The sequence below is a fragment of the Sturnus vulgaris genome, chromosome 4, assembly GCF_052056855.1.
Source record: "Sturnus vulgaris isolate bStuVul1 chromosome 4, bStuVul1.hap1, whole genome shotgun sequence".
Taxonomy (NCBI): domain Eukaryota; kingdom Metazoa; phylum Chordata; class Aves; order Passeriformes; family Sturnidae; genus Sturnus; species Sturnus vulgaris.
Genome location: NC_142246.1, coordinates 430,088 through 450,657, shown reverse-complemented (window position 1 = coordinate 450,657; position 20,570 = coordinate 430,088). Strand labels below are relative to the sequence as shown.

Genomic DNA, 20,570 nt, shown 5'->3' with positions numbered 1-20,570 from the left:
TTTTCTTTTTTCTGTCTCAGCCATGCTCAGGCTCAGCTCAGGGGATGTGTGGATGGCTCAGCCGGGTTTAGGCTCAGCTCAGGGGATGTGTGGATGGCTCAGCCGGGTTTAGGCTCAGCTCAGGGGATGTGTGGATGGCCCAGCCGGGTTTAGGCTCAGCTCAGGGGATGTGTGGATGGCCCAGCCGGGTTTAGGCTCAGCTCAGGGGATGTGTGGATGGCCCAGCCGGGTTTAGGCTCAGCTCAGGGGATGTGCTGCTCCCGGCTCCTGCCCCTCTGTCCCCGCAGGCTGCTGGCCCCGGGTTACACCGAGACTCACTACAGCGAGCAGGGCGAGCCCGTGACCGTGACCCCCAACCACACGGTGGGTGCAGGGGGGGTCCCCTCCGTGTTTCGGGGTTCGGGCACTCGGGACGGAGCCAGAGGCGCTCCGGGAGGGTGGGGGAGGTTCCCGACCGCAGGAATGCGGCTCCTGCGGCTCCCGGCCCGGGACACAAACACGGGCGGCACCGGCGCTCCCCCTGTCCCCAGCGCCTCTTGTCACCCTCCCAGCGCCGAGAGCTCCGCCCTGGCCCCGGCTGAACTCCGGCTGCTCCCGCCCCTGCTGCGGGGAGAGGGCAATGGGAGATGGGAATGGGGAGATGGGAATGGGGAGAGGGGAATGGGAATGGGGAGATGGAAATGGGAAAAGGGAATGGGGAGATGGGAATGGGAAATGGAAATGGGGAGATGGGAATGGGGAGAGGGGAATGGGAATGGGAATGGGGAGATGGAAATGGGAAAAGGGAATGGGGAGATGGGAATGGGAAATGGAAATGGGGAGATGGAGATGGGGAGATGGAAAAGGGGAAATGGGGAAATGGAAAAGGGGAGCTTTCCTGGGAGCTTTCTGGGATCAGCTCGTGGGGGCTGCTGCTCTAGGAAGGTGTCCCCTCTCTCCAGGAGCACTGTCACTACCACGGCCACGTCCGAGGCCACCGCGGCTCCTGGGTCGTGATCAGCACCTGCTCAGGAATCCGGTATGGGGGAACTGGGAATGGAAAATGGGAATGGGGGAACTGGGAATGGGAATCGGGGAACTGGGAATGGGAATCGGGGAACTGGGAATGGGGGAACTGGGAATGGGGAATGGGAATTGGGAATGGGGGAACTGGGAATGGGGGATTGGGAATGGGGGAAGGAGTAGGGTAGGGAGGAAGGAGATCCCCAGCTCTTGTCCCTGCTCCCACCTGGGGTATGGACCAGGCTGATGTGCCAGGGTTTGTGGGGTGGAGGCAGCACGGGAGCCATTGGGGCTGTTCCCATTTCCAGGGGCCTCATCGTGCTGAGCAGCAACAGCAGCTACTACCTGAGACCCCTGGGGAGCCCCGAGCCAGGTGTGCACCTCATCCACCGAGCAGAGCACCTGCCCATGCCAGGGGGCACCTGTGGGCACGGCCAGGAGCTGGGGAGCACCATGGCTGGCATTGCCCAGCTCTTCCAGCCACAGCACCCACGGGTAAATCCACTCAGGGAAATCCTAATGGTAAATTCTCAGGGAAATCCTCATGGTAAATCCACATGGGTAAATCCTCATGGATAAATCCCCACAGGTAAATCCTCATGGATAAATCCTCATGGTAAATCCACGTGGGTAAATCCTCTCGGGACGTGTCTGGGGACAGGCAGAGGCCTGGCAGGGTCTCCTGGCACTGCTGCCATGTGCTGGGCAGGGCTGTGCAGGCACGTGGGCTGGGAGGGTCCGTGTGGGTGGCTTGAGTTTGGGCAGGAGAGCCCAGAGGACACCTGGGTTGGGTCTGATGTCCCACGGTGTGGGACATGACACGAGGTCACCCAAAGGTTCCCTGTCACCTTGTGCCTCAGTTTCCCCTCTCAGCTGTCCCTCCTGGGCTGCTCTGGTGCCTGGAGGGTGCCCAGAGCCGAGGGCTGCCCCTCTTTGCTGAGCCCTGTGTGTGCCCGCAGGCCAGGAGAGATGCCTGGAGGACCATGAAGTACATGGAGCTCTTCATCGTTGCTGATCACACCCTGGTGAGTGCTGGGGACAGAAAACCAGGCTCCCTCTGTGTCCCCACCCTGGATTTACCCCGTGACCCTTCCTCATCCTCATCTCTCTCCAGTACAGGAACCAGAACCTCAACCTGGGCCACACCAAGCAGCGCATCGTGGAGATCGCAAACTACGTGGACAAGGTGAGGCACCTGCAGCCCCCCCTGTGGCCCTCAGGGACTGTCCCCGTGCCACCAGGGCAAGGAATCATCAAATTATGGAATTGTTAATGCAGGAAAAGATCTTGAAGTCCTTTGAGTCCATCCATGCCCAGCACTGCCAAGGCCACCACTGCCCATGTCCCCAAGTGCCACATGCACACGGCTTTAAATCCCCAAATTTAAAAGACTTTAAATCCCCATCCTTGAAGGATGGGAACTCCAGCCCTGCCCTGGGCAGCTGTGCCAGGGCTTGGCCTCCCATCAGGGACTTGGGGATTTCTCAGAGCACGGGAAGGGCTTTGTCCCCCTGGGCTGAGCTCACAGGGGAGCGTTCACTGGGCCCTGCCTGGGATCAGTGCCACCATCTTTGGCACAGAAGGGACACACGGAGGTGTTGTCACTTTGTGCCACCCTGGCTGGCTCCACCTGTGCCTGTTTTGGGACAGGTGTGCTCTGCAGTCACAGCCAGAGGGAACACGGCCACACCAGGGAGGGAGGGTGCCCGGGCAATTCCTGTCCCCACGCCCTGCAGCTGTCCCCTCCCGCAGTTCTACAGGCTGCTGAACATCAAGGTGGCCCTGATTGGGCTGGAGGTGTGGACGGAGCGGGACCAGTGCGCGGTGAGCAGCGACGCCAACGCCACGCTCTGGGCGTTCCTGCAGTGGAAGAAATCGCTGAGGGCACGCAAGAAACACGACAATGCCCAGCTGCTGACGTGGGTCCTGGGCTGGGGACACGGGCTGGGGGTCCCAGCTGGGGCTGGCACTCCAAACCCACCCCTGGGTGCTGAAGTGCCCCGTTGTCCTGCCCGGGCAGGGGGAAGACGTTCGGGGGCACCACCATCGGAATGGCTCCGCTGGAGGGGATGTGCAGCGCCGACAACTCCGGGGGGGTCAGCGTGGTAAGGGGAGGGGTCCCTGTGCCACCCCGGCCTGGGGGGGGGGGGGTCTGGGGGCAGCCTGAAGGTGAGGGACGATGCTGTAGCTCCTGACCCCTCCGGTGGGGCGGGCAGGGGCTGGTCAAGGTCTCCCAGCCCAGGTCCAGCCTCATCCCCAGCTGGCAGCCCCTGCCTGCTCCCTGCCTGCATTTCTGGGGCCACCCCTGCCCAGATAACTTCTCCTGCTCCTGATGGTGGCCCTGGGCACGATGGGGTGGTCGGGGTGGCCTTGGTGACCTTTGATCCCTGGGCAGGGTGGTGGGGGACACCCCGGTGTCTGGGCTTTGGGATGTGCCCCGGGATTTAAATTGGCTCCAGCCAAGAGCTCCCCAACACTGGAATCTCAGGAGTCCCAACCCCATTTCTGCCCTCCAAGCCCTCCTCCTCCTCCTCCTCCTCCTGCGGGGTCCAGCTGCATCCCAGGGCCGTGTGGTGCCTTTATCCCCCATCCCTGCTGTGGGTGGCCCTGTCCCCTGCCCGTGCTGGCCGTGCTGACCCGTGCCCTTGCCCCGGTCCCCAGGACCACGCGGAGCAGCCCATCGGAGCCGCGGCCACCATGGCCCACGAGATCGGCCACAACTTCGGCATGGTCCACGACAGCCAGGGCTGCTGCGTGGAGGCCACCCCGGAGCAGGGCGGCTGTGTCATGGCAGCAGCCACCGGGTGAGTGGGGCTGGCCCCGGCAGTGTCCCCAATGCCCCAGGAGTGTCTCCAAAGTCCTGCGTGTGTCCCCAATGCCCTGGGAGTGTCCCCAAAGCCACCAGCAGGCTGTGGGTGCTGTGTGCAGGTGGGGGTGGGCAGGGAATGTTGTCACCTCTGCTCTGGGAGAGCTGGGAATGTTCCCCTGGAGAAGGGAAAATTGCAGGGAATGCTCAGAGTCCCTGCAGGGGCTCCAGGAGAGCTGGAATTGGGGACAAGGCCTGGAGGGACAGGACCCAGGGAATGGCTCCCACTGGGAAAGGGGAGATTGGGCTGGGATCTTGGGAAGGAATTCCTGCCTGGGCTGCAATTCCCAGATTTGCTGGGGCTGCCCCTGGATCCCTGGCAGTTCCCAAGGCCAGGTTGGATCCCCCTGGGACAGCTGAGGTGTCCCTGAACATGGATGGGGTGGCACCATAACCCATCTGGCTGGTGCCAGTTTCCTTTCCAGAGTCCTCCTCCCTTTGGGATTTCCAGCTCCTGGTGATTCACCCATCCCAGATATCCCTGCACTGAGGAAAAGCAGGGATTGTACTCCCTGTTTATTCCCTGTTTATTCCCTGGTATTTGAACCCACCTGCTCTTCCTATTGGGAAGCAACAGTGGGACCCCAGTTGTGGTTTCAGGGCTGCCAGACCCTGGCATTGACCCCACAGGATTCAACCTGGGCAGATTGTGGGGGGAAAAGCACATTTCTGACTGCTCAGGCCGTCCCTATTGCACAGCCATGAATGTGAACATGTACAAATACAAACAGGGGACATTGGCCTGCTCAGCCTCCATGAGCTGCAGGCACTTACAGGTCTCCCTCCAGCTCAGGAGATTTCAAAACTCTTTTATAAAATGTCCTCTGAGTCATCTCGAGAATGAGATGTCCTGATATGAAAATTTTTTTCAGCTTTAAGAGGAAATGAGACTGTTTCTAAGCAGGAGGAAATGCTTCCTTCTTCTTCATAAACCACCAAACCCCCCAAACGGTGAAATTAGAGAAGAATCTTGCTCAGAGGTTCTGTAGAAAATGAGTGTTTGTCCTGAGGTGAAATGAGTTTTTCTCAGCTCCTTGCACATTGTAGGCTCTATTTTTTTTTTTTTTTGCTGCTCTCTGGGTGTTTTTTGGGTGTTTTTTTGTTTTCTGTATTTCTTTAATTTAAGTGACTCGCCCATGCCAGCCCAGGTGGGTGTTTGCAGCTGTGGTTCAGTGAGAACAGGAAGAGTTTGGTTGGTTTGAGCTGTGTGGGGAGCAGAGGGGCCCCGCAGGTGTGGGGCCCTGCCCTGTGGGTGGCTCGGGGGGGTTGTGGTGCCCCAGGGCAGAGGTGACACCTGCAGCAGTGCTGGGCTGGTTGGGGCTCACCCCAGGGGGGTTCCAGTCTCAGGATGGGGGGACTGATGTCCCAGGGGTGATGGACAGAGGCTGTGCCTGCCCCCCACCCCATTCCTGAGGGTTCTGGCTCAGAATTGTGCCCTGGCTCTTGGTGTGGCTGTGCCAGCTGGGCTGGGAGGGGTTCCTGGGCTCACTGCACAGTGGGGAATCTGCTCCTGGCAGGCTTTGTGCCACTCTGCCCATGTCCTAAATCCCCATTTCTCCCTGACTGCCCACCTTGCCCCGGCCCTGCTCCCCCTTTCCCCACACAGGCACCCCTTCCCCCGCGTGTTCAGCTCCTGCAGCAAGAGGCAGCTGGAGAATTACTTCCAGAAGGGAGGGGGGATGTGCCTCTTCAACCTGCCCGACACCAAGGACCTGGTGGTGGCACGGAAATGTGGCAATGGCTTCAGGGAGGAGGGAGAGGACTGTGACTGCGGGGAGGTGGAGGTACAGAGGGGTCCTGATGGGATTTGGGGTACAGAGGGGTTATAATGGGATTTGGGGTACAGAGGGGTTATAATGGGATTAGGGTACAGAGGGTCCTGATGGGATTTGGGGTACAGAGGGGTCCTGCAGGGATTGGGGTACAGAGTGACTCTGCAGGGATTTGGGATACAGAGATTTTCTTGTGGGATTGGGGTACAGAGGGACCCTCCTGCAGCCCATCTCAGCTGAGGGAATTCCTGCACTGGGCATTTCCAAAGAAGGGTTGGCTGCCAGCACAGGGGCTCCATCCCAAGGGCTTTTCCCAGTCCCTGAATCCATTTATCCCAGTCCTGATTTCTCCTTGACTTTTCCCTTGAGTGCCCAGTTCTTCCTCATGCCCCCCGTGCCTCAGTTTCCCCCACTGCAGGATGAGAAGGGCAGTGCTGTGATGGGTGGGGAAGGGGCTGGGGGCAGCTCTGGGTAAGGGATGGAATCTTTGGGACCCAGGGGGAAGGGATGGAACCTTTGGGACCAGGGGAAGGGATGGAACCTTTGGGACCCAGGGGAAGGGATGGAACCTTTGGGACTCAGGGGGAAGGGATGGAACCTTTGGGATCAAGGGGAAGGGATGGAACCTTTGGGACCAGGGGAAGGGATGGAGCCTTTGGGACTCAGGGGGAAGGGATGGAACCTTTGGGACTCAGGGGGAAGGGATGGAACCTTTGGGACCCAGGGGGAAGGGATGGAACCTTTGGGACTCAGGGGGAAGGGATGGAACCTTTGGGACCCAGAGGAAGGGATGGAGCCTTTGGGACCCAGAGGAAGGGATGGAACCTTTGGGACCCAGAGGAAGGGATGGAACCTTTGGGATCAAGGGGAAGGGATGGAGCCTTTGCCCATGGAGTTGTCCTCTCCATGCAGGAATGCACCAACCCCTGCTGCAATGCTCACAACTGCACGCTCAAGGAGGGGGCCCAGTGTGCCCACGGTGACTGCTGCCACAGCTGCAAGGTGAGACCCCACCCTGCCACCCTGTGCCCACCCTGTGCCCACCCTGTGCCCAGGGGATGAGGTGGGTCCCGACCCTGCCATTCCCTTGGGACTCCTGTGCTTGTCCCTAAGGTCACAGTCCCTGTGCCCCATGGGCAGGGCTCATGGGCAGCTTTGTGCCTGCAGGAGAATCCTGGCATGGGCTGGGTGGGAGGGACCTCAAATCCCACCCAGTCCCACCCCTGCCATGGCAGGGACACCTCCCACTGTCCCAGGCTGCTCCAAACCCCAATGTCCAATCCACCCTGGGAGCCATTCCCTGTGTCCTGTCCCAAGCTCCCTCCCCAGGAGAATCCCAGCTTTGTGGCCGAGGCCCAGCTGAGGAATGTGTCCCTGTACAGCCCCCAGCAGGCTCCCGGGGCACCCGTGAGGTGTTGACGGCCGCCAGCTGTGCCAGCTGTGCCAGCTGTGCCAGCTGTGCCAGGAAGCACGGCGGGTCCCCCTGGCTGTGCGCTGACCCTGCCCTGTCCCCCGCAGCTGAAGGCGGCAGGGACGATGTGCAGGGAGGCTGCGGGATCCTGTGACCTGCCCGAATTCTGCACCGGAGCCTCCCCGTACTGCCCGGCCAACGTGTACCTGCTGGACGGCTCCGAGTGCGCCCACGGCCACGCCTACTGCAGCACCGGCATGTGCATGACCCACCAGCAGCAGTGTGTGCAGCTCTGGGGGCCAGGTCAGTCTGTGTGTGACCCACAGCAGCAGTGTGTGCAGCTCTGGGGCCAGGTCAGTCTGTGTGTGACCCACAGCAGCAGTGTGTGCAGCTCTGGGGGCCAGGTCAGTGTTCTGTGACCCACAGCAGCAGTGTGTGCAGCTCTGGGGGCCAGGTCAGTGCTCTGTGACCCACAGCAGCAGTGTGTGCAGCTCTGGGGGCCAGGTCAGTGCTCTGTGTGTGACCCACAGCAGCAGTGTGTGCAGCTCTGGGGGCCAGGTCAGTCTGTGTGTGACCCACAGCAGCAGTGTGTGCAGCTCTGGGGCCAGGTCAGTCTGTGTGTGACCCACAGCAGCAGTGTGTGCAGCTCTGGGGCCAGGTCAGTCTGTGTGTGACCCACAGCAGCAGTGTGTGCAGCTCTGGGGGCCAGGTCAGTGTTCTGTGACCCACAGCAGCAGTGTGTGCAGCTCTGGGGGCCAGGTCAGTGTTCTGTGACCCACAGCAGCAGTGTGTGCAGCTCTGGGGCCAGGTCAGTCTGTGTGTGACCCACAGCAGCAGTGTGTGCAGCTCTGGGGCCAGGTCTGTCTGTGTGTGACCCACAGCAGCAGTGTGTGCAGCTCTGGGGGCCAGGTCAGTGCTCTGTGTGTGACCCACAGCAGCAGTGTGTGCAGCTCTGGGGGCCAGGTCAGTGCTCTGTGTGTGACCCACAGCAGCAGTGTGTGCAGCTCTGGGGGCCAGGTCAGTGTTCTGTGACCCACAGCAGCAGTGTGTGCAGCTCTGGGGGCCAGGTCAGTCTGTGTGTGACCCACAGCAGCAGTGTGTGCAGCTCTGGGGCCAGGTCAGTCTGTGTGTGACCCACAGCAGCAGTGTGTGCAGCTCTGGGGGCCAGGTCAGTGTTCTGTGACCCACAGCAGCAGTGTGTGCAGCTCTGGGGCCAGGTCAGTGCTCTGTGTGTGACCCACAGCAGCAGTGTGTGCAGCTCTGGGGGCCAGGTCAGTGCTCAGTGCCCTGTCTGGCTCCCACCCTGCCCAGCTGTAGTCCTTGGGGTCCTGCCCATGGGGCTGGGGGTGCCCCTGGATCCCTGGCAGTGCCCCAGGGCTTGGAACACCCAGGGATAGTGGGAGGTGTCCCTGCCATGGCAGGTATCGACCACGAGACAGAGATGGGCACACTGAGTGTTGATCAGATCCAATTTTTACTGAGCTTATTTACCATTTGTAGAAGGCTGGTAATATTTTACTACACTCATCTAGTTAACCATCACATAGACAAACTTTACATTTTCACTTAAGTAAAATCTTATTTCCCCTAAGCCCGACTTGATTCAATCTTCCTGCAGTCAGAGCTGTTTGCTCTTGCCAGGGCATCCTCGTTGCCAAGCTGCACGTGCTGATTCAATCTGCAGTACTGTCAGTCTCATTTACCATTGCAGGGGTGGAACTGGGTGGGCTTTGAGATCTCTTCCAGCCCAAACCATTCAATGACCAAAATCTTCCACAAGACTCCAGAAAAAGGGAATTTCCTCCCTCCTGTCCTCAGCCTGGCACCCCCAGCAGCAGCTCCTGGGGGACCCTTGCATGGTGCCCCAGTGTCCAACCTGGCCCTGGGCACTGCCAGGGATCCAGGGGCAGCCCCAGCTGCTCTGGGCACCCTGTGCCAGCCCTGCCTGAGCACCCAGCTGTGCTGTGGGGTTTTGGCTGCATTCCCCAGGAGCTTTCCCTGTGTGCAGGAGCGTGGCCAGCCCCCGATGCCTGTTTCCAGGACGTGAACATGGCTGGGAACACCTACGGCAACTGCGGCAAGGACAGCCAGGGCCGCTACGTCAAGTGTGACAAGAGGTGGGTGCAGCGCTGGCCCTGAGACCCCTCCCGCCCCTGCCACCCTGCCAGGGCACTGGCAGTGCCCCACCTCAAGGGAGCCACCAGGACCCTCCTGGGCTCTGTCCCCAGACAGAGATCTCAGGCTCTTCCCCAACCCAAGGATCCTGTGATTCCATTGTGCCACCACGAGCACCTCCCAGCTCCCCATGGAAAATCAAAGCCAGTGCAGGGAGGTGTTTTTAGGGAGTGTGTGCTCTCTGGGATTCCCTGTGTTTTTAGGGAGTGTGTGTTCCTTGGGATTCCCTGTGTTTTTGGGAAGTGTGTGCTCTCTGGGATTCCCTGTGTTTTTAGGGAGTGTGTGCTCTCTGAGGTTCCCTGTGTTTTTAGGGAGTGTGTGCTCTCTGGGGTTCCCTGTGTTTTTGGGAAGTGTGTGCTCTCTGGGATTCCCTGTGTTTTTGGGAAGTGTGTGCTCTCTGAGGTTCCCTGTGTTTTTGGGAAATGTGTGCTCCTTGGGATTCCCTGTGTTTTTTAGGGAGTGTGTGCACTTTGGGGTTCCCTGTGTTTTTGGGAAGTGTGTGCTCTCTGGGATTCCCAGTGATTGCAGGGATGTTGGAGCCTCCCCCTGGCTGTTCCCTCCACCATTTCTGTCCATTTAACCCCCTGAACGTCCCCAGCGTGGCCATAAATCCAGTGGGAACGATCCCACAGGTGTGGGATGGGGGGGCTGGGATGGTGAGGGCTCCCAGCTCCCCTCGGCTGTGCCCGCTCCAGGGATGCCATGTGTGGGAAGATCCAGTGCCAGAGCTCTGCCAAGAAGCCACAGGGGACCAACACGGTGTCCATTGACACCACGATCCGCTTCAAGGGCCGCGAGGTCAAGTGCAGGGGCACCTTCGTCTACAGCGCCAAGGACGACCAGGAGGACCTGTCCGACCCCGGGCTGGTCCTGACGGGCACCAAGTGTGGAGATGGGATGGTGAGTGTCCCCCCTGAGTGTCCCTCCTGGGTGAGTGTCCCCCCCCGGGTGAGTGTCCCCTCCTGGGTGGGCTGTCCTGCAGATCACCACCTCAGGGCTCTGAGCCAGCCCCAGGGTGCACAGGGCTCCTCTGGTCACAGCCAGGCCCAGGGATGTGGTTCCTTCCACACCTGCAGGCTCAGTGACTCCTCACCTGCTGTCACCAGGTGTTTGTGGGCCACCAGGTTCTTCTCACCTGGGCATTTGTGGGCAGTGCCAAATACTCAGAATGTTTAGACCACCAAATTGTTCCTCTGGCCTCCAAGACTCTTCAACAAATCAATTCAGAGTGGAGCAACCCCAGTGGGAATGGCCCCAGGATTGGATGGATGGATGGATGATGGATGATGGATGGATGGATGGATGGATGGATGGAGAGATGGATGGATGATGGATGATGGATGATGGATGATGGATGGATGGATGATGGATGGATGGATGGATGGAGAGATGGATGGATGATGGATGATGGATGATGGATGGATGGATGATGGATGGATGGATGGATGATGGATGATGGATGGATGGATGGATGGAGAGATGGATGGATGATGGATGATGGATGATGGATGGATGATGGATGGATGATGGATGATGGATGGATGATGGATGGATGATGGATGATGGATGGATGATGGATGGATGATGGATGGATGATGGATGATGGATGGATGATGGATGATGGATGGATGATGGATGGATGATGGATGGATGATGGATGATGGATGGATGATGGATTGATGGATGATGGATGGATGATGGATGATGGATGGATGATGGATTGATGGATGATGGATGGATGATGGATGGATGATGGATGATGGATGGATGATGGATGATGGATGATGGATGGATGGATGATGGATGGATGGATGGATGATGGATGGATGATGGATGGATGATGGATGATGGATGGATGATGGATGGATGATGGATGATGGATTGATGGATGATGGATGGATGATGGATGGATGATGGATGGATGGATGATGGATGATGGATTGATGGATGATGGATGGATGATGCATGATGGATGGATGGATGGATGATGGATGGATGATGGATGGATGGATGATGGATGGATGATGGATGGATGGATGATGAATGGATGATGGATGATGGATGGATGATGGATGATGGATGATGCATGATGGATGGATGATGGATTGATGGATGGAGAGATGGATGGATGATGGATGGATGGATGATGGATGGATGATGGATGGATGGATGGATGATGGATGGATGGATGATGGATGGATGGATGATGGATGATGGATGATGGATGATGGATGGATGATGCATGATGGATGATGGATGATGGATTGATGGATGATGGATGGATGATGGATGGATGGATGATGGATGGATGATGCATGATGGATGATGGATGGATGATGGATTGATGGATGGAGAGATGGATGGATGATGGATGGATGGATGGAGAGATGGATGGATGATGGATGATGGATGATGGATGGATGATGGATTGATGGATGATGGATGGATGATGGATGATGGATGGATGATGCATGATGGATGATGGATGGATGGATGATGGATGGATGGATGGATGATGGATGATGGATGATGGATGATGGATGGATGATGGATGGATGATGGATGGATGATGGATGATGGATGATGGATGGATGATGGATGGATGATGGATGGATGATGGATGGATGATGGATGATGGATGGATGATGGATGGATGGATGATGGATGGATGATGGATGGATGATGGATGATGGATGGATGATGGATGGATGGATGATGGATGGATGATGGATGATGGATGATGGATGATGGATGATGGATGATGGATGGATGATGGATGATGGATGATGGATGGATGAATGATGGATGATGGATGGATGATGGATGGATGATGGATGGATGATGGATGGATGATGGATGGATGATGGATGGATGATGGATGGATGATGGATGATGGATGGATGATGGATGGATGGATGATGGATGATGGATGATGGATGGATGATGGATGGATGATGGATGGATGGATGATGGATGGATGATGCATGATGGATGATGGATGGATGATGGATGATGGATGGATGATGGATGATGGATGGATGATGGATGAATGGATGATGGAAACCATCCCTCCTATGAAGAGATTGTTTCCCAGAGGAAACAGGAGATCTCTGCCAGGAACCAATGTGACAAATCCAGGGCTACCTGGGCATTGGTCTCTGCTGCCCCTGTGTCTCCAAGGCCTTTAGAGGGGTCAGTTGAGCTGAGAGGGCAGAGGCTGCTGGAAGGAGGGATGTGCTCCAGGGAGAGCTGGCTGTGCAGACACAGCTTTCCCTGCTTGGCTCTTGAACAGTGAAATTTTCATTGGGAAGGCCAGAACAGTGACATTTTCCTGAGGAAATCTGAAATCCAGCATTGTTTATTTTGGCCAGTGCCTGGGTTTTGGGGCCAGGTGGGAAATGGTTTTACAGGAGCTGCAGGTGGGCTGTGTGTGGAGGGGCTGGGAGTGGTGGTGCCTGGGGTCCTGGACAGGGAAAGGGAGTGAAATCCACGGGCTGGAACAATTTCCCCACCCTGCATTTTCCATCAGTCTGACCCTTTGGAGAACCCCCACAGTGCCACCAGTCCCCTGTCGTGGCTCCTTGTCTGACTCACCTGAGCCCTCGTGTCCCTCCCAGGTGTGCAAGGACCGCCGCTGCCAGAACGTGTCGCTGTTCGAGCTGGAGAAGTGCGTGTCCCGCTGCCACGGCCACGGGGTGAGCCCTTCCCAGCAATTCCTGCTGGGAGCTGCGGGCCTTTGAGCCAAACCCGATCCCCCAGGGATGGGCCCCGGATTTCTGCCTTTCAGACCTGCCCCATGTGCCAGCTCCAGGCGGGGCTCTGGGATTTGGGATTTCTCCCCCGTGTCCCAGTGAGGGGAAGGAGATGGGTGGTGGTGTGAGGATCATCTGCAGAACTTGGATCTGATCAGGGTCTGATCTGAGCTGGAGAGTGTTTGGGGCTCAGAGCAGGTGCCTGGTCCCCCTGAGAGCAAAACAAGAGCTGGAAAGAGAAGTGGGAGAGCAGAAAGGCAGGGAAATGGTTCAGGGATGGGAGGAGACACCGTTCTCCAAAGCTGAAACGTTCCAGTGGTTTGAGCTCAGTGGAGAGCAGGGATTTGTCACACGAGGCAACAGAAATGCTGTGGGAATTCCTGCTGGGTTATGGCAGGGATGTGGCTCCTAAAACATCTGATGAACCCTTTTGTGCCAGGTAAAACATGCACTGCTACCATTTTGTTCTGCCCAGCCTGGTTAAGGCTCTCAGAGCTGGGGCTGGTCAGCCTGGAGAAGGGAAAGGTCAGGGGAGACCTTCTGGCACCTTCCAGCACTAAAAAGGGGCTGATAAAAAAGAGAGAGAGTGACTTTTGGCATGGGCAGGGAGTGACAGGATTGGGGGGAATGGCTTCAAGCTGAAAGAAGAGATGTAGATGGGATATTGATGGGATTTGGGGCAGGAATTGTTCCCTGGCAGGGTGGGCAGGGCTGGCACAGGGTGCCCAGAGCAGCTGTGGCTGCCCCTGGATCCCTGGCAGTGCCCAAGGCCAGGCTGGACACTGGGACAGTGGGAGGTGTCACACCATGGCAGGGGTGGCACTGGAGGAGCTTTGGGGTCCCTTCCAGCCCAAACCACCCCAGGATTCTGTCATGTCCATTGTCAGGGGTGAGGCTTCTTCAGCCCAGATTCTGTCACCATCTGTCCATCCCTGCCCCCTGCACCATCATTTCCACACATCCTGGTGGTGTCCAAGCCTCTCCTCTGTCCCCAGGTCTGCAACAGCAACAAGAACTGTCACTGTGACCCGGGCTGGGCCCCCCCGTTCTGTGAGAAGCCAGGCCTGGGGGGCAGCGTGGACAGTGGCCCCGTGCAGAGCCACCGTGAGTCACAGCCTGTGCCCCAGGGGCTGCAGAGGTGCCGGGGGGGCTGGGTGCTCTCAGAGGGGCTGCAGTGGTGCCAGGGGGGGCTGGGTGCTCTCAGAGGGGCTGCAGAGGTGCCAGGGGGGGCTGGGTGCTCTCAGAGGGGCTGCAGAGGTGCCAGAGGGGGCTGGGTGCTCTCAGAGGGGTTGGGTGGGACCTCTCCAGGCAGCCCCCCAGGCTGTGCCCAGCTCTGGCTGTTGGTGGCCACCCGTTGTCATCAGAGGCCACTGAGGGTCTGTCCCCTTCCTGGAGGTGTGGCCAGCAGGGATGGCTCCGGCTCGGGGGGCCAGGAATGGGCAGATGGGGCCACCACTCACACGGTGAGGCCTCAGCCCCTCACTGGCCCCTGTGCTTGCCCTGCCAGACCACGAGTCCACCCTGATGGCCCTGGTTGTCATCTCCCTGTTCCTGCTGCCCGCCCTGATGCTGAGCATCTACTACTGGTACCAGCAGGAGAACTCCCTGCTCAGCAGGTGGATCAAGGAGACGAGGCACAGGAGCCACGGGGGCTGCAGGTGTGTGGGGCACCCCAAAATCCCCCTCAGCCGAGCACCCCCTGGGATCTGGGATTGTCTCATCCATTGGGATCTGGGATTGTTTCACCCAGAGGGATCTTGGATTGTCTCACCCATTGGGATTTGGGATTGTCTCATCCATTGGGATCTGGGATTGTCTCACCCATTGGGATTTGGGATTGTTTCACCCATTGGGATTTGGGATTGTCTCATCCATTGGGATCTGGGATTGTCTCATCCATTGGGATTTGGGATTGTCTCACCCATTGGGATCTGGGATTGTCTCATCCATTGGGATCTGGGATTGTCTCATCCATTGGGATTTGGGATTGTTTCACCCCCTGGGATCTGGGTCTGTCTCACCCAGAGGGATCTGGGACTGTCTCATCCATTGGGATTTGGGATTGTTTCACCCATTGGGATTTGGGATTGTTTCACCCCCTGGGATCTGGGTCTGTCTCACCCAGCCTGGCACTGGGTGTGGGGAGCTGGTGCTGCACAGACCCCGGGGTGAGTCTGAACAATTTTGTCCTGGGAAATCCGAGGCTCAGTTCCCTGAGCCCAGGACACCAATGGTCCCCTGGACAGGGCAGTCCCAGGGAGTGGTGAAGGGGGCCTGGTATGAAGGAGAATTTCATTCCTCCAGGCTGCCCATCACACACTGACCAGCCCTGCTCCCCGGCACTGTGGGCTGGCTGTTAATGAGCTGTTAATTGAGACAGGAGTTGCTCACCTCGTTGCTTTATTGTGCCACGTCCCTCATCCCCAGCAGGAACAAATCCATCGGCCGGAAGTCGAGCAGTGCCCGTCCCAAAGCTGCTTTCACCCTGAGGAACATTTCAGCCTCCAGCCACCCTGCCAAGGTCAGTGACAGCTCCCTAAGGGCAGTGGTAACTCACTGAGGGCAGTGATAACTCATTAAAGGCAGTGACAACTCATTAAGATCAGTGATAACTCACTAAGATCAATGATAACTTATTCAGATCAATGATAACTCACCAAGATCAGTGACAACTCATTAAGATCAGTGATAAGTCATTAAGATCAATGATAACTCATTAAGATCAGTGATAACTCATTAAGATCAATGATAACTCATTAAGATCAATGATAACTCATTCAGATCAGTGATAACTCACTAAGATCAGTGATAACTCATTCAGATCAGTGATAACTCATTAAGATCAATGATAACTCATTCAGATCAATGATAACTCACTAAGATCAGTGATAACTCATTAAGATCAGTGATAACACACCAAAGGCAGTGATAACTCACTAAGATCAATGATAACTCATTAAGATCAGTGATAACTCATTCAGATCAGTGATAACTCACTGCCAGGTTTGTTTTCCCTGCTGGGATGTGAGGCCTGTGCACATCCCATCTGCTCCCAGGACCTGGGCAAGCCCTGGTGCCCTGTGCTGGTCCTGCCTCGTGTCTGCACTGAGCCCAGGGCCAGCTGTGCCCATCCCTCCTAAAACTGAATTTACTGAGCTCAAACTCCCCTGGTGATCGCCAGGAGCCTCCACTGGGAAATTTCCTGTATGGAAAAGGGATGGATGGGAGTGAGGGATGATCACAGCCTGTGGTAGGGTGGGGTTGGTGTTAATGATATTAATGAGCCCAAAATTCAAACCAAGTCGCTCTTTGGCTCTGTAGTTTGATTTATGGTGTCCTGTTGTTCCTTTCTGGGTCATTGCTCTTGGTTTGATTATTCCTTCATTTGGTTATTCCCTCATTTTCCAGAAGTTCTTTTATTTATCCTGTACCACACTTCAGTGAATTTTTAACTTTTAGCATCCACTGGTGCTTTTTGAGCACCAGGGCTAAATTTAGGAAGAATTCAGGATTTTTGGATGCTATTTTCCATCTGCTGGTGTGGATTCACCAGAGCTGCTCGTGCTCTGGATCTCCAGCACGTTTCTCATCCCTGTGTGTTCCCATGGGGTGAGTGAGGAGCAAACACAGAATGAGAGAGCCAGGAAGGCTGGAAATGCCCTCTCATGTCCATTTCTAAGATCATCAAATCCAACCATCAACTCTGGCAGGTTCAGCACTGAGCACCACCTCAGCTTTGGGCTGGGATGGTGAAAGTGGTGGCTGTAAAAGCAGAGCCCAGGCCTGGAGGGGACAGCAGTGTTCATCACCCAGGAAAACAAACGGGGCATGTGCAGTTCAGCTCATCACCCATGTCTTGGTTTGAAAGACAGGTGTCTGCCAAGAAAGGCAGGAGCTTTTTTTTTTTAATAGAGAATGTAAACTCCCTCTCTCCAAATTATTATCATTTTGAAATTAAGGGATCACTGCCACACCTCGTTTTAACCAATGCTGACAGAATCCAGACTTTTGGTCACATCCTGGATTGTTGTGAGACAACCCAGGGGAACAGGGGCCATGAGGCTGAACCCAGGACCTTCCCCCAGTTCTGTTTTCTCCCCCCAGCAGGGTCCAGGGACCGCCTTCCTCCCCAAATCCAGCGCTGCCCCGCCCGGCTCTCAGCCCATCAATGTCGTCCACCCCCTCCGCCCCGCTCCCCATCCCATCCCCCCCCGTCCCAGGGACCCCAAACCCGCCAGGCCCCCTCCCCCAGCCAGCAGATCACCCCTGGTCCCCCCCAAAGCCGGCGCCTCCCAGGCCAAGCTGCCACCTCCCAGGAAACCTCTTCCCTGCAGCCCCGTGAGGACCCCGCAGGTGAGCCCTGGGGCTGGGCTGGGCTTGGATTGGGTCTGGGCTGGGCTTGAGGTGGGTTTAGGTTGGGTTTGAGGTGGGTTTGGGTTCGTTTGGGCTGGGTTTGGTCTGAATTTGGGTTGGGTTTGGGCTGGATTTGTGCTGGGTTTGGATTGGGTTTGGGCTGGGTCTGGGCTGGGTTTAGGCTGGCCTTGGGGTGGGTTTGGTCTGAATTTGGGTTGGGTTTGGGCTGGATCTGAGCTGAGTTTGGGCTGGATTTGGGTTGGGTTTGGATTGGGTTTGAGCTGGGTGTGGGCTGGGTGTGGACTGGTTCTGGGTCTGGGCTGGGTGTGGACTGGGTTAGGGTTGGGTCTGGATCTGGGTAGGGTCTGGTCTGGATTTGGGCTGGATCGGGGCTGGGTTTGTGCTGGGTTTGGAATGGGTTTGTGCTGGATTTAAGCTGGGTCTAGGCTGGGGTTGGGCTGGATTTAAGCTGGGTCTAGGCTGGGTTTGGGCTCAGTTTAGGAGCTGTCCCAACCCCTGAGAGCCAGAGCTGCTCTAACCTTGCAGGAATCCCTTAGAGCTGAGGATCTTTAGGGGTTTTTGGGGCTTGTTCTGGGCTTTGAGGGACCCCAGCTCTGCAGGGGACGGAGCTTTGGGGGCGCCCCATGGATGTTCCTCTCGGGGTTTGGTCTCTCCCTGTGCTCCCAGCAGGTCCCAAAGCAGCCAGCCCCGCGCCGGCCCCTGCCGGGCACTCCCCTGCTGGCCACGGAGCTGCCCCCTGGCCACGGGCAGACCCTGCTGGTCACGGTCCCTCCCCACAACCTCAGCGCCGCTGCCTCGGGCCACCCCACGAGGCCGCTCAAGTGAGTGGGGAGGGACAAGACCCGGGGAAAACCAGGCAAAAATGGGGAAAATCGGCGGAGAATGAGGCAAAAAAATGGGCAGGAAGGAGGAAAAGTTGGGGAGAATGATCCAAACATGGGGAAAATCAGGAGAAAATGATCCAAACATGGGGAAAATCAGGGGAGAATGAGGCAAATCGAGAAAAATCAGGGAGAAGGGGGGAAAATGGGGAAAATCAGCTGGTGGCACTGGGGGCCTCGTGGGGGGACATCCCGAAGGGCTGGAGTGACCCCCCCCAGGTCTGGCTGGGATGGGCAAGCACTGGCCAGGGGTGGGTGGTGGAAGGTCTGGGTCCCCGTGGCCTCCCAGCCTGGCTGGGGCTGTGCTGGGTTTGGGAGGGAAGGGATGAGCACTGATGCTCTCTCCTTCCCCCCCTGCAGACCGATGCCACCTCAGAGGTGAGTAGAGAACATTTACATCGCCCTGCTGGGGTGGAAATGGGGACCAGTCCTGGTTCCCAGGGGCTCCTGGAGGAGCAGGACATGTCCCAGCTGGGATGGGGCCCCTGTGTCCCGGGGAATGGAGGGTGGGGGGTGTCCAGTTTGGAGCTGGGACATGAGTCCAGGTCCTCTGCAGTGTCACTCCTGTCCCCAGCCCTTGTGCACTGCTGAATCCTGGGGGTGTGGGAGCCCCAAGGATCCACTCCTGAGCCCAGCCTTGGGGCCGTGTCCATGGGGGAATTCCTGGCCTGGGGAAGCTGGAGCTGGTGCTGGGGGTGGCTGGGGCCTGCACTCACACCAATATCTCCTCTCTGCTCCCTCTTGCTCCAGGCCAGTCCCAGCCATCAAAGGCCAATCCACCTCCTTCTCCAAGAAGTGACAATGCCAGGACTCCTGTCCCACCCTTGCTGAGCTGGCTCTCGTGATTTGCACTGCTGTGGCCACAGGGCTGTCCCTTGTTTGAGTAACCCTTTTGATACCAGAGGACTATTTTTGTAAGACAGAATTTGTACTCAGCACACCAACCGTGGTGGGGGGTGGACAGGGGACATTGGCACCAGGGCTGGGCTGCAGGGGGGGGGTTTCCACCATGGAGATCCCACCACAGCTCCTGGCCCTTCCTGGCCCGTTTCCCTCCCAGCTTTGGATCCTCTTGACATTGCACACGGGCTGGGACGGGGTCACCCGGGGGAAGTGAACATCCCCACCAAAGGAAGATGCTGGAGACAGTGTGGTGTCCTCAGTGACAGTGTGGTGTCCCTGGTGACCGTGTGGTGTCCCTGGTGACCGTGTGGTGTCCTTGTAGCTACCTCCTCCTCCTCCTCCTCCTCCTGCAGGCCTGGGGAGCCCCCCAGCTCCACGCTGCCATGGTCTCGGGGAGGCGTTTGCCATGACAGAACAACGTGGTGCCCAGTTTGGGCTGGGCCACGCAGTGCTGGGACATTGCCATGAAGGATCCGAGTTCTCAGGCTCCTCCCGCCCTCCTGCCCGACTGCACAAGGAAAAGGTGACGGTGCTGGGGTCACCTGCAAGGCTGGGAATGTCTGAATGCCCCAAGTGCTGGTGGCAGCCGCTTCCCAGGGTGCTTTTGAGGGGCTCAGGAGCCCCCCCAGCGCTGCCTGTTCCCCGCTCCCGGGCCAGGCCAGCAGTGGCTCCGGGAGCTGCTCTCACTCCTCTGCCCAAGGGAACCCGAGCAGGGCTGCTCCTGCCCCTGTCGTTGGCTTGTCCCAAGCCTTGGCTGCATTTCTCTGTGCCTCAGCCCCCCCCGGGGGTGTTTCCTACCTCACAGGGCTGTTGTGAGGTTTCACAAAGGGATTCTTGGAAGGGCCTCCCAACCCTCCATCCCAGGTGCTGTTGACCTGCACAGTTTGTGCCACTTTCCTGTGACTTGACCTGCGGCTCGATCAGGGTCTGAAATGACAACAAAGACTTTGTAAAGTCCCCTGGCTCCTCTGGCTCTTTTCTTGCTCTCTGTCCCCTGCCCCTTCAGCCTCCAGGGGATCTCCAGGGCTCTGGCCCCAGCAGAGAGAACAGATCCCAAACCCTAACCCTGCCCTGGGGCCCATAAACCTGGGATCCAGCTGTGGGTGACTGTCACTGCACCAGCACAGATCCCACCCAGCCTGGGAAAAATCCTTCTGGGACGTGTCCAGCCCTGGGTCAGGGACAGCCCTCAGGCAGCTGCCCTGGTGTTCCATTGTCCCCACTGTCACACGACAGGCTGTGGCTGGGGCCACCTCAACCCAAGCTCTCCTTCCCTCAGGCCTGGTTTTGAAGTTGTTGCATCTGGTTCTTCCCTGAAGCATCTTCAGCAGGGATTTCTCCATGGAAAGGGTGGAATGGGCATTGGCAGGGGCTGCCCAGGGAGGGTTGGAGTGCCCATCCCTGGATGTGGCACTCAGTGCCCTGGGATGGGGA

The 20,570-nt window shown here is 57.6% G+C and overlaps 1 protein-coding gene across 5 annotated transcripts in view; it reads left to right on the top strand.

Annotated features, from left to right (window-relative positions):
- ADAM33 (ADAM metallopeptidase domain 33) overlaps positions 1-20,122 on the top strand; it is a 31,839-nt gene extending 11,717 nt beyond the window's left edge. Inside the window, exons 4-24 of one of the 5 annotated variants that reach the window (XM_088162866.1) lie at positions 288-363; positions 942-1,018; positions 1,311-1,497; positions 1,962-2,027; positions 2,117-2,188; positions 2,755-2,921; positions 3,023-3,107; positions 3,664-3,806; positions 5,475-5,652; positions 6,553-6,642; positions 7,159-7,354; positions 9,060-9,168; positions 9,922-10,126; positions 12,844-12,921; positions 13,974-14,082; positions 14,486-14,636; positions 15,409-15,499; positions 17,086-17,331; positions 18,019-18,173; positions 18,594-18,611; positions 18,984-20,122. In XM_088162866.1, the coding sequence (XP_088018992.1) occupies positions 288-363; positions 942-1,018; positions 1,311-1,497; positions 1,962-2,027; positions 2,117-2,188; positions 2,755-2,921; positions 3,023-3,107; positions 3,664-3,806; positions 5,475-5,652; positions 6,553-6,642; positions 7,159-7,354; positions 9,060-9,168; positions 9,922-10,126; positions 12,844-12,921; positions 13,974-14,082; positions 14,486-14,636; positions 15,409-15,499; positions 17,086-17,331; positions 18,019-18,173; positions 18,594-18,611; positions 18,984-19,032 (2,548 nt within the window). In that variant the 3' untranslated portion in view covers positions 19,033-20,122. Of the gene's footprint in view, positions 1-287; positions 364-941; positions 1,019-1,310; positions 1,498-1,961; positions 2,028-2,116; positions 2,189-2,754; positions 2,922-3,022; positions 3,108-3,663; positions 3,807-5,474; positions 5,653-6,552; positions 6,643-7,158; positions 7,355-9,059; positions 9,169-9,921; positions 10,127-12,843; positions 12,922-13,973; positions 14,083-14,485; positions 14,637-15,405; positions 15,500-17,082; positions 17,332-18,018; positions 18,174-18,593; positions 18,612-18,983 lie in introns of all 5 variants that reach the window. The other 4 variants (XM_088162865.1, XM_088162864.1, XM_088162862.1 and 1 more) reach the window with 4 other exon arrangements.
- The last annotated feature ends 448 nt before the right edge of the window (positions 20,123-20,570 follow it).